This window comes from Syngnathus floridae, chromosome 9, assembly GCF_059516105.1.
Source record: "Syngnathus floridae isolate MCC-2025c chromosome 9, RoL_Sflo_1.0, whole genome shotgun sequence".
NCBI classification, from domain to species: domain Eukaryota; kingdom Metazoa; phylum Chordata; class Actinopteri; order Syngnathiformes; family Syngnathidae; genus Syngnathus; species Syngnathus floridae.
This window is the reverse complement of record NC_142421.1, coordinates 1,272,264-1,287,017: the sequence shown is the minus strand read 5'-3', so window position 1 is coordinate 1,287,017 and position 14,754 is coordinate 1,272,264. Positions and strand designations below refer to the sequence as shown.

General features: G+C 42.1%; 1 protein-coding gene across 1 annotated transcript; it reads left to right on the top strand.

Annotated features, from left to right (window-relative positions):
- Positions 1-2,961: 2,961 nt before the first annotated feature.
- Positions 2,962-6,492, top strand: prokr1b (prokineticin receptor 1b). Its single transcript, XM_088385277.1, has 3 exons — positions 2,962-3,144; positions 4,059-4,630; positions 5,425-6,492. The coding sequence occupies exons 2-3, from the start codon at positions 4,194-4,196 to the stop codon at positions 6,128-6,130; spliced, it is 1,143 nt and encodes a 380-aa protein (XP_088241403.1). The 5' UTR covers positions 2,962-3,144; positions 4,059-4,193; the 3' UTR covers positions 6,131-6,492.
- The last annotated feature ends 8,262 nt before the right edge of the window (positions 6,493-14,754 follow it).

Below are 14,754 nucleotides of genomic sequence, written 5' to 3'. Positions count from 1 at the left end.
TGACAGCTTGTTTGGATGCTATTTTGTGCGCCACCATCACATTTACAGTCAACGCTATGACACTCGCTTTTTGTTTCTTTTCAGAATATTTCTATCAAGAGTGGAATAAATTACCTTGAATTCCTTCAAAGGTTCAGTTAACGTTATGGTGTTCGCTTTTTGAGTTGACATTCCCAAAGTGTTCCAGGTGTTTGCCATTCAACTCGAGGCAACACCTCAAACATTGGCCGGCCATCATGTTCCATGCAGTCAGTGAACAATTTCGGATCAAATCTTTACGTCAGTCCACTGTGAAATGACATTGGCGCAACTGTAGTGTGCAGTGACATTATAGGCGAATGCCAATATCCATTCAAAGGTCAAAGACTTTATCCTGGAATTGAGAATGGCAGACAATCTGACTCAGTTTTCTACCAATCAAATCAGTAGCCATTTATTTTTTTGTCAAGAGAGTGAACATTACAACAACAAAAAAAACGATCAATCAAATTGCAATGAATGATAGAAGACATCTCGCAACTTCCAGTCTGTTTTGGTTGACTACTTTTTATGTGTGTATTACTTTTCACTTGTCCTTAACCCCACACCCAAAAAATACGGGTGGGCCAAATAAAAGAGTATCTTATCTCTTGATACCAAACAACTTTGCTTCTGTTTAAACCCAGATATATATTTCCCAAATCCCCTTTTGATGCTGTTTATTTCCCTGATCCCCTTTTGATGCGGTTTCCTCGCCTCCCATTCAATATTCACTCAGTACATATTTTCCATAATATCCGACTGCGCCTTTGAGTCGATCTATAGTGTTCATTTACGAGGCGCTGTATATCTCGAGTAAAAGTCGGATTAGTGAAGTGCTCCTGTGGAGGAAAATGAGAGCCTGTTGTTTAGGCCGTTGCTCAGGCCCTCCGGGCGGTCATGGCAGAGGCTCGAGAGCCAGACTGAGCAAGTAGCCCCTGATGTTTAGCACCTAATAAAATCTAATTGCGACATGTGGAGGCTGTTGTCGCATCTGGGTTGTTTTGATACTTGGATGTGTTGTACTCTTTCTCTTCTAGTTCCATACTTATTTTTTCGGTACTTTCACTCTATTTTGCCTTCGGAACAACTTATGAGTTTGACTTTTATGTTCGAGATTTACAATGTTTATTTGTCATGAGAATGCAACAATTGAATTTTCTTCAATAATATAAAAGATTAAGAAAAGGTAAATATTGAAGAAAGAAAGGATGTGATAGCAATGTATATAAGTACAATTTGTTTTTAAGTGTCGTCGCTCTCCCTCCGCTCCTGAAGTATCTGGTTTGAAGTGAGCGGTGCGAATGGGCGCTATACTCCTAATTTACATTCATTGTCTCGATAACGTCTACCGCAGCCTGACAGGTGCTGTAAAGAGGGATCTCAGGGCAATTGAGACAAGATTGTCAAACGGCAAAAAAGAATGGTTCTGGCTTTCCATCAAAAAATAATCAATTGGGTGAAGTCATCAGAGCTGTTGTCTGTCCCTGTTTGTCTGCTGTTTGGGATGGATGACCACAAAGATCTCTGCTGTCCAATCTCAACACTCCCCTCTCCCTTTCACAGTCAGCTTGATGAGACTTTTTGAGCATTCTGAACAAAACAGCCACTCTCACAGGAGTGACACGTCATTTAATGCTGATTAAGTGTAAATAGCTGGATAGTCCAGAATCTGATTATGCCGCCAGCGCTAGCGGTGTCGGCATCGGCCTATTCCAATATGTATAAGCGACGCCGTTTGAGAGATTACTAGCTGTGTGGAGAACTCTTAAAATGCATCCCCAGAGACACCAATTGGCTGTTGACTTGGGCCTCGCACATAACGATGCACTTTTGAATATTTGAATATGATTCAGCTGCAAAAAACAAAACAAAACAAAACAAACAAACTCTAGAGGGCTGAAACGGAAAAAATAAATACATCTTTAATAAAAAATTGTTTCAACAATTATGCCAGAATAACTTTGGGCTATGATGAGGATTTACAAAAATATATACTATTATTTATGAAATGTACATTGATGAAACAAATGGCTTATTCTCATAAAAAAGAAAAAAATCCGACATTTCAACTTTTTACTTAAAAACTTCAAATGTATGTGTGCGAGCGTTCTTGCAACAGGACAGAGGAAATATTAACAACGCTAAATGATCAATTATTAAAAGGATCAATATGATTGTAAATTGTGGCATGTTGAGTGATTTTTTATTTTTTTTCCACGGGATGTCACCTCTTTAAGTTGCCGATGCTCGAATGTGACAACAGTTAGCAGGTAAAACCAGCTTAGCAAAGATAGCTGCTAAAAACGGTGGAATATTTTGCTATTGTACAGAATCCTTCATGGGTCAGTGGAGTGGAAAACGCAATACGTGGAGTGACTTTCTATGAGATGAGAGTCCAAATGGAGGTCGAGTCTCTCCGGACTCAATATGAACATCATTTGTAGAATGACATTCATTGCAATAACGAACATTATCTCATCAATATTCAGCATACACATCCCTCCGTTTTGTAATTTTATGACAAAACCATAACAAAAATGCTGTCCGGAGAAGATGATGCACAACTCAGTGCCAAAACAACACCACCAACAATCTTGGAAGACAGCTGGAACTTTTTTTATGGGTTTGTAATTATGCACAAAGAGGCTTGTAAAGCAATCATGAGGCTTCCCTGGCATTTGCACTGTTGTACAATAATAACGACAAGTAAATTAAAGCAACTAATGCATATTGATTAAATGTACTATCCTGTGAAGGTGATTTGAAGGCGTTGCTAGCTTTTAATGTGCATACATCACCACTCTGGCTGACACTGAAGGCTTTGCTGCTCCAACCTTTTGGCACACTCACACCCACGCATCCTCCATACGCCCCCCCGCCTCCTCCCTCCCTCCCTCCTCCACCCTCCCACCTACTTCTCCACACAGCGTCATCATCAGGGTCCTCATTTAAGGCGGCGGAGGAACAACTTTTTGTTGTCTCCTACAAGGAGGCGAATGAGGAGGAGCGTAACGTGATGATGGATGCTCGCGGACTTTTCTTCAGTGCTGGCCAATCAGAGGGCGCTTTAATTGCTTTATGAATTAAATTGAACATTCACTTGAACTTCTACGTCATTTTTAGGTAAGATGTTTTACATTTCTAAATAATACAGTGCTATTATTATTGTTATTGTTATTATATATTTTTTCTTATTCCTGATTTGTGCTGCTGTCAGGAATAATTCTGAGCTCATGAAGTTGTTCAGCAGGTTGCGTCCTAATTGGCTATTGTTTCATTTTCTCTCACAAGGCTCGACCTTGGTGTTAACCACACATAAGAATTTGCCACCATGAATATTTAAAAGGTTTCCATGCCCCTGTCATTAATCCAAGTTACTGAATTGATTGCAACTGGACAGTTGAGGTTCTCGACAATAAAAGTCATTGCATCATAGTCTCCCCAACTGAGCCGCACCATATTGAATCGATTCATAACCCCGCTGGGTCCAACCGAATTGAACCGTTCAAATTTCAAATCAAATCGTCCATGAATTGTTTCACACCTGACGTATCAAAAACCGTATGTCATCATCCTCTGTGGTGAGTTGCAGACCCTGAATCACAATCATGAGAAATACTCCATATATTAATATAAAATGATTAAAAACTAACACAGACTAAAGCAAACTGTATCAGTGATGTCCCAAATTTTATGAGCTTTATTTACATTGCTCTAGCACTTCTATTCCATGGCTCCTGGTGTTCTCTCGTGCTGTGTTGTAGCATCACTTAAAATGCCTCGTGAGCACGCTACGCATAGTTTAGTGACACAGCCTCGCGATAAAGTCGACAAGGTTACAATAAATTGCACAAAGGCCATTTCTCGCTGGAGTGGCCTCAGCTAAAGTTTCCAGATATATTCAAAGGGACGGACGGACGGACGGCATCACCTGCCATCCTTGATAACCTGCTGAAGGACTCTGGCGGTGTAATTTGTTTTTCCGATGATACGAATCGTGACCGTCTGATGAATTATGCATCGACTTTCTCTTTCAGGTCAAGGGGGTTCTTCAAAGATGGTTCACCCTCTTCAAAATAGTGTTTATATTCAAAAAGTGTTCAAGTGAGGCCTTTAGAAGTCGTTGCTATGCTTCACCCCTAATTTCTCAGTTCTAGTTGCTCCCAAACAAAATGGCAGCGTTAAACATCAGCCACCTGTTGACGGCTGGCAATTTGGATCACTACGTAGACAACTACGAGGTGGACTACGGGATTCCGCCCGACGAAATCCCCGACATCACCCAGAGTCTGGCCTTCTACGTAGCCACCATCATCATTGGCGTGGTCCTGGCCTGCATCATGCTCGTCTGCGGCTTGGGGAACTTCATTTTCATCGCTTCGTTGACGCGTTACAAGAAGCTCCGCAACCTCACCAACTTGCTCATTGCCAATTTGGCCATTTCAGACTTTTTGGTGGCGGTGGTGTGTTGTCCCTTTCTGGTCGACTACTATGTGGTCAAACAACTGTCGTGGGATCACGGCTTGGTGTTGTGCGCTTCGGTCAATTATCTGCGCACCGTCTCGCTCTACGTCTCCACTAACGCCTTGCTCGCCATTGCGGTGGACAGGTAAGGAGTTTGGCTCATTTCCACACGTCTAAGCTTTTCATGATAGTGGATCTGTTGTCTATTTTGTTTGCATACAAAACACATATTATAAATGTATAAGTATCAGTATTTTTGTGTCCCCTTCCTGCATAATTTTCCAACACTTCAAGGATTTATGTCTTGAAATGTAGTTAAAACGCTGTATTGCCATTTGGCACGCAGCCACAATTGTCTTTTAATGACGAACACGCTACGTCGTGCCGACATTAAAACATAATTGGGACATACGGTGATCGCTCTTGGCGCTTTGTAAGGGAAGATGATGGATGATTGCTTTTAAAAGCCATTTACACTTGACATGTCATTTTGTGGTTTCAGTAAAGGTAATGCTGCTGCAGAATAATCCATAGTGTTGGCCTTTCCTGAACTGTAACTTTTATTTCTTCACTTATGAGGCTCTTTGGAACTCTTTCGTCAAGAAGAGTGTTTTTCTTTCCGACCGAGGCAATGATGATAGTATAGGATTTGGGGCTGCTGATTTATCTCAAATGAGCAGAGGCACATTGTCTGTGCTCCGTCGCACAGGAGATTATGTTCATGTCAATTTTGAACAGACGCTCGTAAATAATACATACTTTGAGGATGAAGCTGTGTTGAGTCAATGGCCCGTGCAAGACTGTGAAGCAAATGTTTGTGCCATTTTGAATGGATGCATTATGTGAATTGTTTGTCATTTTAGCCACAGTCATGCAAAGATACAGCCTGACTGACTGATGTCTACACTCTCATCAATTTGATATTGTCTCTGTTCTCAGGTACATGGCCATCGTTCATCCTCTGAAGCCTCGAATGAAGTACGAAACGGCCTACTGCCTGATAACCGGAGTCTGGATTATTCCAATCGTCATCTCATTTCCGTCAGCTTACTTCGCTTCCGCAACTAAGTACCCTCAGGGCGGCGCCGCGTTGACCGCTCCCAAAGTCTTCTGCGCTCAGATCTGGCCCGTGGACCAACAGGCCTACTACCGCTCCTACTTTTTGTTGGTATTTGCCGTGGAGTTTGTCGGACCGGTGATCATCATGGCCATGTGTTATACCCAAATTTCCCGCGAGCTCTGGTTCAAGAATGTGCCCGGTTTCCAGACGGAGCAGATACGCAAGCGACTGCGCTGCCGCCGCAAAACCGTGATGGTCCTCATCGCTATCTTGATGGCCTACATCCTGTGCTGGGCTCCGTACTACGGCTTCGCCATTCTGCGGGACTTCCACCCGACGCTAATCTCCCGCCAGAAGAATTCGCTGGTGGTCTTCTATATCATCGAATGCCTCGCAATGAGCAACAGCATGATCAATACCTTCTGCTTTGTCAGTGTCAAAAACAACACGGTCACCTATCTGAAGAAGATTGTGCTGGTGAGATGGAGGTCAACGTACGCCCCGGCTAGGACTGTGGATGAACTGGACTTGAGGACCTCCTCCTTGCCTGTCACAGAAGAAATTGAATGCATTCATCTGAGGTAAAGATTGCGCTCATTGAACTGTAAACCAAAAGCACAAGAGAGGAAATCATTCAATCATTCGGTCAGGTAAAACACAAACAAGTGGCATGTTTCAGTGTTTTGATTTTAGAAGTAATCCTTTTGAAGGCTGAAAATATAGTCGTGATGTCATTGTGTCATCTGCGGTCGGTCTTGAGTATACACTGGGTTGTGAAATGAAGCCGTATTACACGGATGACTCGGATGTAACTCCTGATCCGTCCTGTGTTGCTTTATGGTCCAGCCACCCGATGTATGCGATATTGTTCTCTGTATTCTTAATGTATGATCATTTTGTGGTGCCATTTAGTAGAGTGTTTGCTGTTAAATTGCTTTCCCATCAATTGTGAGCCAATAAAGACATTCTGTCTTTTTCTTATTGCTTACCCTTTAGTTGACATTAAACGCAACAGTGTTCGAATGACTCAAATAAACAATAGGAAAGAGCAGCGTGTCCCCACTTGGACTATAATTCTATTTTGATTCCAAATGTACTGATGTTCCCTGCTTGGATCCGGAACAGAGATGTGTCTGTCTCTCTCCTCTGGCAAACACATGACACCCAGTAAGCCATTTTAATTGCACCCTTACTCAAGTTTGCGTGTTTTTTTTTTTTTTTGTGATTGCATTTGACCTTAATGAACGTTTTGAAACTCTGCAACTTTCCTTCTTCAATTGGATGCAAAGCTACTGTTATGAGAGACAACTCTCCAAAATGGTAAGTCCTGCCACAACACAGTGAGATGTCACAACGTCGGTGCAGATATTTTGGTATACTTCACTGCACTTGATTTGTTCACTTATTTCACACAGAGTACAAACAGGATCCCATAACTCACTAGACTGTGAAATTGCCCATTTGTCTGCTCCTTTCTTCCACAAATCCAAATGTTTGCATCTAATCATTTTTGTGGACAAATGCTGCAATACTTTGTGGCATCCTTCATCAGCATATTAATGAATTTCAAAATACCCCTACAAAATGTTATGTTGTGATTACTACTCGAAAGGCACCAGCTATAATTTGAAATTACGCAAATGAATACCTCAGTGAAGGCTGTGTGTGTGTGTGTGTTGTCAAAGCTAAATAATGATCCCATTTAAAGCAAAGTTCTTTTGACTCCAAATTGTTTCAACTTTGCATTTCTTCATTCTACTTGTAGACTTGATGTGCATAAACCGCAGAGTGATTTTATCCAGGGAAAGTGCTTTTGACATTAACAAGGAATCATGTTCACCCCCCCCCTGCTAGTATTTCCCGTCTTACCATTCTTTTCCCTAAAATGGTGAAAACATTTGTCAGCAAAAGTTTGAAATGATGAAAATGGCTAGTGCTAGCCAAAGTTGCATTCTCATTTCCCTTTACATTTATTCAAAGTGCTTCTGCTGCTCACATAATCAGGTGCGCTCTTGTAAAGTCCAACCAGCAAGTGATTAGACAATTGGAGGGCTGCCCTCTGATTGAATGAGTGTTTTTATCCTCACACTCGCATTGCCCATCACCTGCTTGACAGCAAATCATTGGGCGTTCATGAATAATGATGCCCACTGCAGCCTGGCCTTGTGCTCATTTTAGACTAAATTAATCAATGTGCCTTTTCACAGGTTGAATGAGCAACTGAGCATTTGTCAACTGTCCCTGTGTGCATGACCTCATGTATGAGGGGGATCATTCTTCTCTAATGAGATATTTCTATTTTGTGGATATAACATCCAAAGTGTATATTTGGATAAGTACACATACGCAACCTCTTGAATGAATTGAAGCCAGTTTTCTTTATTTTATCTGATTAACAAATGAAACATAATGGAAACAAGCATGTAAACTTAAATTTCCAGGATATTTTGATTTTGTGCTGGCATGGTGAAATGGTACTGAAAGCTTTGGCTTTCATCTTTTCTTATGTGTTGCTCAACGAATGCTCGAGACTAATGCAGCTCAATATGGGGAGGAGTCTTTCAGTTGTTAAGAGATACAAATCTGCAATTAGAAGGGGGTGTGCACACTTGTGCAACCACAAAATGTATATTTGTGTTACTATCACACCCGAAAACATAAAAGAAAGAAAAGTTAATAGTGGAAAAAGTATTGACTTTTTTAAAATTCACAAAAACCTGACATTTAAATAGGGGTGTGTACACTTTTTATATCGACTGTAGATTTTAAATCCTACTATTTTGTTGTCGGTGGTGCCTGTTTTTCGTTCATTTCCACTAAACAAGAAACCTATTGAAGCTTATCTGTTCCAAGATGATTGAAGTCGCCATTTGTAAGGTTCTAGTCTAATGTAATTCAAGATGGCACTGCATTGTGGGTAATGCACTCCTTTTGCCAGTGACTTGCCACTTTATTTGATTATAGTTAAGACAACGTGGGTAGGAAAAGGAACATTTGACAAAAAATCTATGCTAGGAGTTAGGAGGGGACTGAGGTAAAATGAAGTTCATTTCTTCTAAATCTCATATTAGAGGTTCTTGCTTGGTTTCTTTCCCCTCAGAGAACATGTTAGTCTTCATTCATCTTTCCTTCTGTTTGCATTGACCGGCTTCTCATGGAGGACATTCCGTGGAGTTAAATCAATTTTCATCCTGTGGCAAGCCGCAGGCCAACGTTTGTATGAATACATCCAGACGGACTTCCCTATTGCTCCCAGTGTGCCCTTTTTGCAAATGACAGTAGGGGAATTATTTTAACATGCCTCCAAATTGAAAGACATGAATGGATTCATTTAGTTTCCTTTGATCGCCAGCAACCTTCCAGACTCCCGAACAATGGTCACTCAAATTGAATTTTGAGTGTATGAATTTTCCTACTAGGTTGTTCTTATTTTCAAAGAGCATAACGGGACACTGAGTGCAGATTTGTCATGTGAATCGCAAAGCCAATAGAGCTCCTTTATATTCTTCTCTATTAAATGATACATTTGAGCCTTTATTGCCTGACATTTTGTATTACCGTGCTAGCTTTCATTCAATCCAATACTCAGGGCTCGATCGATACAAAGGTCCCCCTCAATGGCCTTTGGCAATGAGCGAATGAAAAATGACCCTCGCTAAAAGCAACACGTATGTATTTTTGTGTGCCCCTCGACTCCGCTCCTCAATTATTCACCAGCATGTCGTCCGCAAGACAAACACCCCTTTTAATTGACCCAGATTGTAAATGTATGCATTTTGAGCGGTCTACATCAAATAATATTTCAGTCTATTTGGACGCCATGCTGGGTTGGAGAAAAATATTGCTCTCATCGCCATGGCAACCCCTGGACTGCCTGCTTTTGTGGTGTGTATTATTGATGGCTCCTGACAGCTTTGTGTTGTACTTAGGGATCTAATGGGGGTTTGCAAGGCTTGGAGTAGACTTGAAGAACTATGGAGCCGAGGCTGGAATCTATACTCATGATGCCATTTGTGAGCTCTTATCAGAATCAATCTTTATTTGCCAAGTTGCTGTGCAGTACTTTGTAAGTCTTTGTACAACACGGGCCCAGATATATCACTAAGTAGGTGCATTTTTTAAAAAAAAAAATAATATATACGTATTTGTTAATGTACGTGTTTGTCTGTTTTAAACATGTTCCGTGGGAGCACATAACATAAGTTTGATATGGAACAGTATAATTCCACTGCCGGATTTGACAATATTGTTTGGTGGACCAGTGGCGCCCACCTGTGTTGAGAAGAGGAGACGCACAAGGCCTGAAGGGCAGAAATAAGTGCATGATCTTTCTGCACATTTCTAAAAGTGAGCACGGTTGTCCCTTGTCTGCAACATTCTCAATTGTGTAGAAAAAAAAAGCAATTATTTATGCTTTTAATTCAACACAAAGTGAACATAAGTTGACCACACTAAATTATATCATGCTGAAAAAACAATATTAGGGTCAGGGCTTCCAGGTGGACAACTGCTACGACCACCTGGACAATAGTTTGAGTCCTTATCATCAGAAATTTGTATTAAAATTGGTATTATACTTACATGTACATACATGCTGACATGCATTTCAGACTTATAGCCCAACATCAAAAGCCTGTGTAGTCAAACACAAATTAAAAACATATTTTTTCTATCAGGCTACACAACAAAAAAAGAAAAGTCAGAATCTCTCCTATTTGTTGCTGTCTGATGTCAACATCTTGAATACAGCAGGGAAGCCTGCACGAGAGGAAAACCACTGCTGCCACAAAGTACACCATAGGAACAGCAATTTGTCTTAGTTTAATGAGTGTCCTCAAGTGCATTTGAGCTTGCTGTCATAAAGTGATTGGGGCTGGGCAACCAAATGCATCTTGGACCAGCTTGGTTTCTTGGAGAACTCAAAAGACAGACTATAAGAAGCTCGACTAGGGACGAGAAGAACTGAACAAAAAGACAAGAACGACGACGAGAACAATCTTACAGGGCTGTGACATGCAGACAGGACTTCTATACGCGACAGGTAAGGAGAGGCAGGTGACTGTGATTGGTACATAGATTGAGAGTAGACACAGGAAGGGAGGGGCGAGCACACAGACACTGACAGAACGAATGACAACCTACACATAATGGACTGACCGGGGGCGAGTCGTGACAGTTTGGACCAAGTCAGTGGAGTAATGATGCAGAAAAGGTCTTTTTTTTGCCCTATAGCAAAGAGGAATCATTTGGAATGTGCCCTTACATTTATTTAACATTGTGCAATATTTTATCCACTAAATCTGCACGTGTTGTTCTCCAAGCAATTTCTTTCTTTCTTTCTTCCTCCAAAGTTGCAATTGTGATCAAATAACCTGCAGGATATACAATACCTGGTGCTGGGTTTCAATCACCCCCCCCCCCCCACACACACACACACATCTCAAATACTCCCAAGGATGCTGTGTAAAATGTGGCCGAGTCCATTATAGACACATTTAGGACATTTTTGTCTTTACAGTTTCCTGGGACTGAACTGAGAGTGACCTGGTTGGCAGAAGCACAGATCCGATGGAAGGAATGTACCCCCCCCTCCCTTCTGATAATAGCCCCCCCCCCCCGCCCTTCAGCCTCCGGCCCTCCTCATCCATCCGGCAGCTTTCTCGCCCAGCTGCGCGAGGACAGAAATCGTGGCGTGCAAAGGATGCCTTTTATCTCTCGGCGGTCATGAAACCAATTTCGACTTTCAGCTAGAACTCACGACAACAAATGGCAAGAAAAAGAGCAGCAAGAGCGTAAACTGATTCTGTCTGGCACAAATCACGTTGAAAGCTCACATACCCATAATCCATGCAGAATAATTCATCGTTGTCTCGCCGCCATCCATTTGAAAGAAAGTGAGTGGCCTGCTATTTTGGTGTAATCCTGCTAATTGCAGCAGCGATTACATAACTTCCTGGGCAAAGGTTCAAATAACTGAGTGCAGTCCCAAAGTGGGAGGTCTCAAGCTGGATTTACTCGACAGGTCCAATGGCAATAGCCTTTGACTGTCTATTTCCACGTAGATTTCCAAGGACATCCATCCGATATGTCTGTATTCTATTCACATTTGGAATCATCGCAACCATTTTCGACCAATGGATTCTCTTCCAATGAGCTTTTCATTGATACTGTGCAATTTTGGGACTTATCATCACTACTCTACTCTGAGACGCTCATCTTTCAAGGATAAAAGAGGAACAACTTTGGACTGTTTTGACACATATGAAGCGACTCAGCTTTAACCCGGAAATAGTTGAAGTAGCACAATGACTGGCAATATCGTTCAAGAAACGTAAGCACGGTGGTCTCGATTCCACTTCCACGAAAATGTCAGCTTGATTGCAGAATGACATAGTGTAGCTCATGCTAGCATGTGGCAACATGCCCTGCAAGAGGTTTTCGAGGTTCAGCTGTTTGGCAGAGAAGGCCCGTGGATTTGCAGAGCTGTCGTCTGGATGCCTCCTGCCCCAGACTCCCTCGGCGGTGTCCCCTTTCTTTCCCGGCAGCCTTTTATTGGCTTCCTGTGATCCTCAAAGGCGCTCCATGAGCTCATCCCCGCCACCCTGACTTAGAACGTACGACGTATGTGCTACCATAGGAAAGAAAAAGCTTGAAGCTGCCAAAGTATAGGCATCGTTCATCTCATTCCTTCTGGGAATCTTTCGGGTTCCATGTTTGCCTGACCAATTACAATTGCCCCTTACATTCAGTTATCAAATGAAATCATTCTCGACATGATATTTTGTTATAATTAGACATGTTCCGTCTTTGCTTGAAGCTTGGCGTGCAAAGTGTCTCAAGACTCCAGAGTGTGCCAAAATCCACCACGTTGCTCTCGGGGAAAAACCCGACATGCTTTATGTACTCCGACGTGTTTTTAACAAGATGCGGCATGTTCATTTGAGAGTCTCTTGTGTGTTGATAGGCAGATGAGTAGCAGCATTTCCATGTGACTGCAACACAAATAAAGTCATTATACAAATACTGAACATGGATTTTGGGCTTTTTGCAGAAGAACATTTGGGAAGTTTTTGTTTCATTAACTGGGGACAGAGTCGTATTGAAACCAAAAACGACATTTTCCTTCCAAAACTTTGTTAGCAAACAAATGTTCAAAATGTCCATCATTCTACTAGTGAGTTCAATTGACTCACTTGTGAGAATGATCAATTTAAATGTCTTGTTAATCATCTAATTTTCCATTTGAATTTTTCAGCCTTGTGTATTTCCATTGTACATTGTTGTTGGTGCGTATGAGCATGTCAGTATGTTGATGCGCGCCCCATGTCTACTGTATGTTACATCATCGGTCAGTGGTGCTAAACCCTGCTCTGATCCCCAGCATGCCAACCCTGACCTTACACCCAGCAGATGCCTGGACATCATCAGGCACTCGTCCAACGTGCCTCCACATGCGTCCGCAACTTAACACATATGTTGAACGGCTGTATGTGAAGCTTCAAATTGATTTGCTTTCTATAAAATTAGCACACTATGGCTTTGGAGTTGTAAAAAGTATCACCATATCTCCATATCCCATTTTTGCACACAACTCCTCTCCAGTGGAGCCAAAGCTCAAGTTCCTGATGGTGCCAGCAGCAGCCACACCCAGAACAGCTGGAATGGGGACAGAAGCGCACAGATGGAGGGAGGGAGGGAGGGAGGGAGGGAGGGAGGGAGGGAGGGAGGGAGGGAGGGAGGGAGGGAGGGAGGGAGGGAAAGAGCGTCAACACAGCTTGCACAGAAAGAGAGAGAGAGAGCTTTGAGAACATGCAGAGGATACATTGTTAATGCTGTGGGGTTGTGGGCTCGAAAAGAAATTGGAGGCCGCATTCCAAATGATTCATATTTGTTATATAAAAAAAAGTTACAATGTGATGTGAATGGGAACAATGCAGCCATTTATGGAGCAGATAGGGAAGCCTTTAATGAGGGCATACTGCGTGGGACTCACTTCAAATCAGCCAATGCACTGTGACAAGTCAACTAAGCTTTCCTGTGATCCGCCCTTAGTAAATAAAATTCTCCTTTGTACCAATCAAAACATGCATGTTTCATTAACTTTCTGCTGCAATATTTGGCTTACTCACATCGGCGACTTGTGAGCAATCCCGGCTGACAACAAGGCGTTCTTTATAGGTCACGCCAAAATCACATAATGGCTATTAAGGTTGGACTTATGATTTATTTTGATAACATTTGTCCAGCTTCCTCGCTCGCGCTTTCATCGTTCTGTCTGACGTGTGTGCACTCGTTGCCAGCAATGAGGCACTCGAAATTAGTACTGTCAGAGGACCTTTAGCTGAGTGCGGGAGCGCTGCCTCGCTTAGCCCTGTTTTAGCCGAGCCCCAAAATGCAGAGAACTGAAATGGCAAAGTTCACAAATGTCTTAATAATATAAAATAATACATATGAAAATAATAATAAAATAAATAATGATTTAAAAATAAATACTCTGAAATAATTAACTGGATGCCATTCACTGCCACATGGTTTAAATATCCCATTCAAATGTTTTCAACAACACTATCTTCAAGTGAATGTTCCACACACAGGTCTTTCATGTAGTATGTGTGGAAATTGGGAGCAGTCGTGACCTCTGACCTATTGCGAACGTTCTGTATCAGGCTGCCCAATTGAGGCTGTGATGTCACCTTAAGTACACAACGGGCAGTGCTGGAAGAAAAAAGGCTGAGAAAAGAACTGCCTAGAAGAATAATTATATGAGGGAGGGAGGGAGGGAGGGAAGGAATCAGGAAATAGCTTTTGGGTTGGGAAAGTCAAGAGTTCGAAGGAGCACTGAAAACAGAATTTGGAGAGAGGGAATGCAAATACCAACCCCCCCGCACACACACCTTTAAAAAAAGGCTGGCATTTCAGCCAGTGGTCAGCAAAGAAAGCATGCACTCCCCCTCTTGTGCTTTTCTTTCTTTAACTTTCCTCCACTAAACTCATTTCCATCCACTCCTCCGCCTTCTTTTCTTTTCTTTTCTTTATTATTCCATGCATGTGTGTGTGTGCAGTTGGTTGGCAAGCGCTGGTGTCTTTCCTCTTCCCTCACACATTTTAATGGGTATCTTCCCAATAACCTTTTCAGAGCAGGAAATTTCAGCACACCACATTGCGTGAGCAGAGCTGGAGGAGTGCTCCATTCTTAGCTCGGCGCTGCT

Coding starts and splice junctions, on each gene's coding strand:
- prokr1b (XM_088385277.1), top strand. CDS start 4,194: ATGGCAGCGTTAAACATCAGCCACCTGTTGACGGCTGGCAATTTGGAT. Junction 4,631..5,424: donor CTCGCCATTGCGGTGGACAG/GTAAGGAGTTTG, acceptor CTCTGTTCTCAG/GTACATGGCCATCGTTCATC.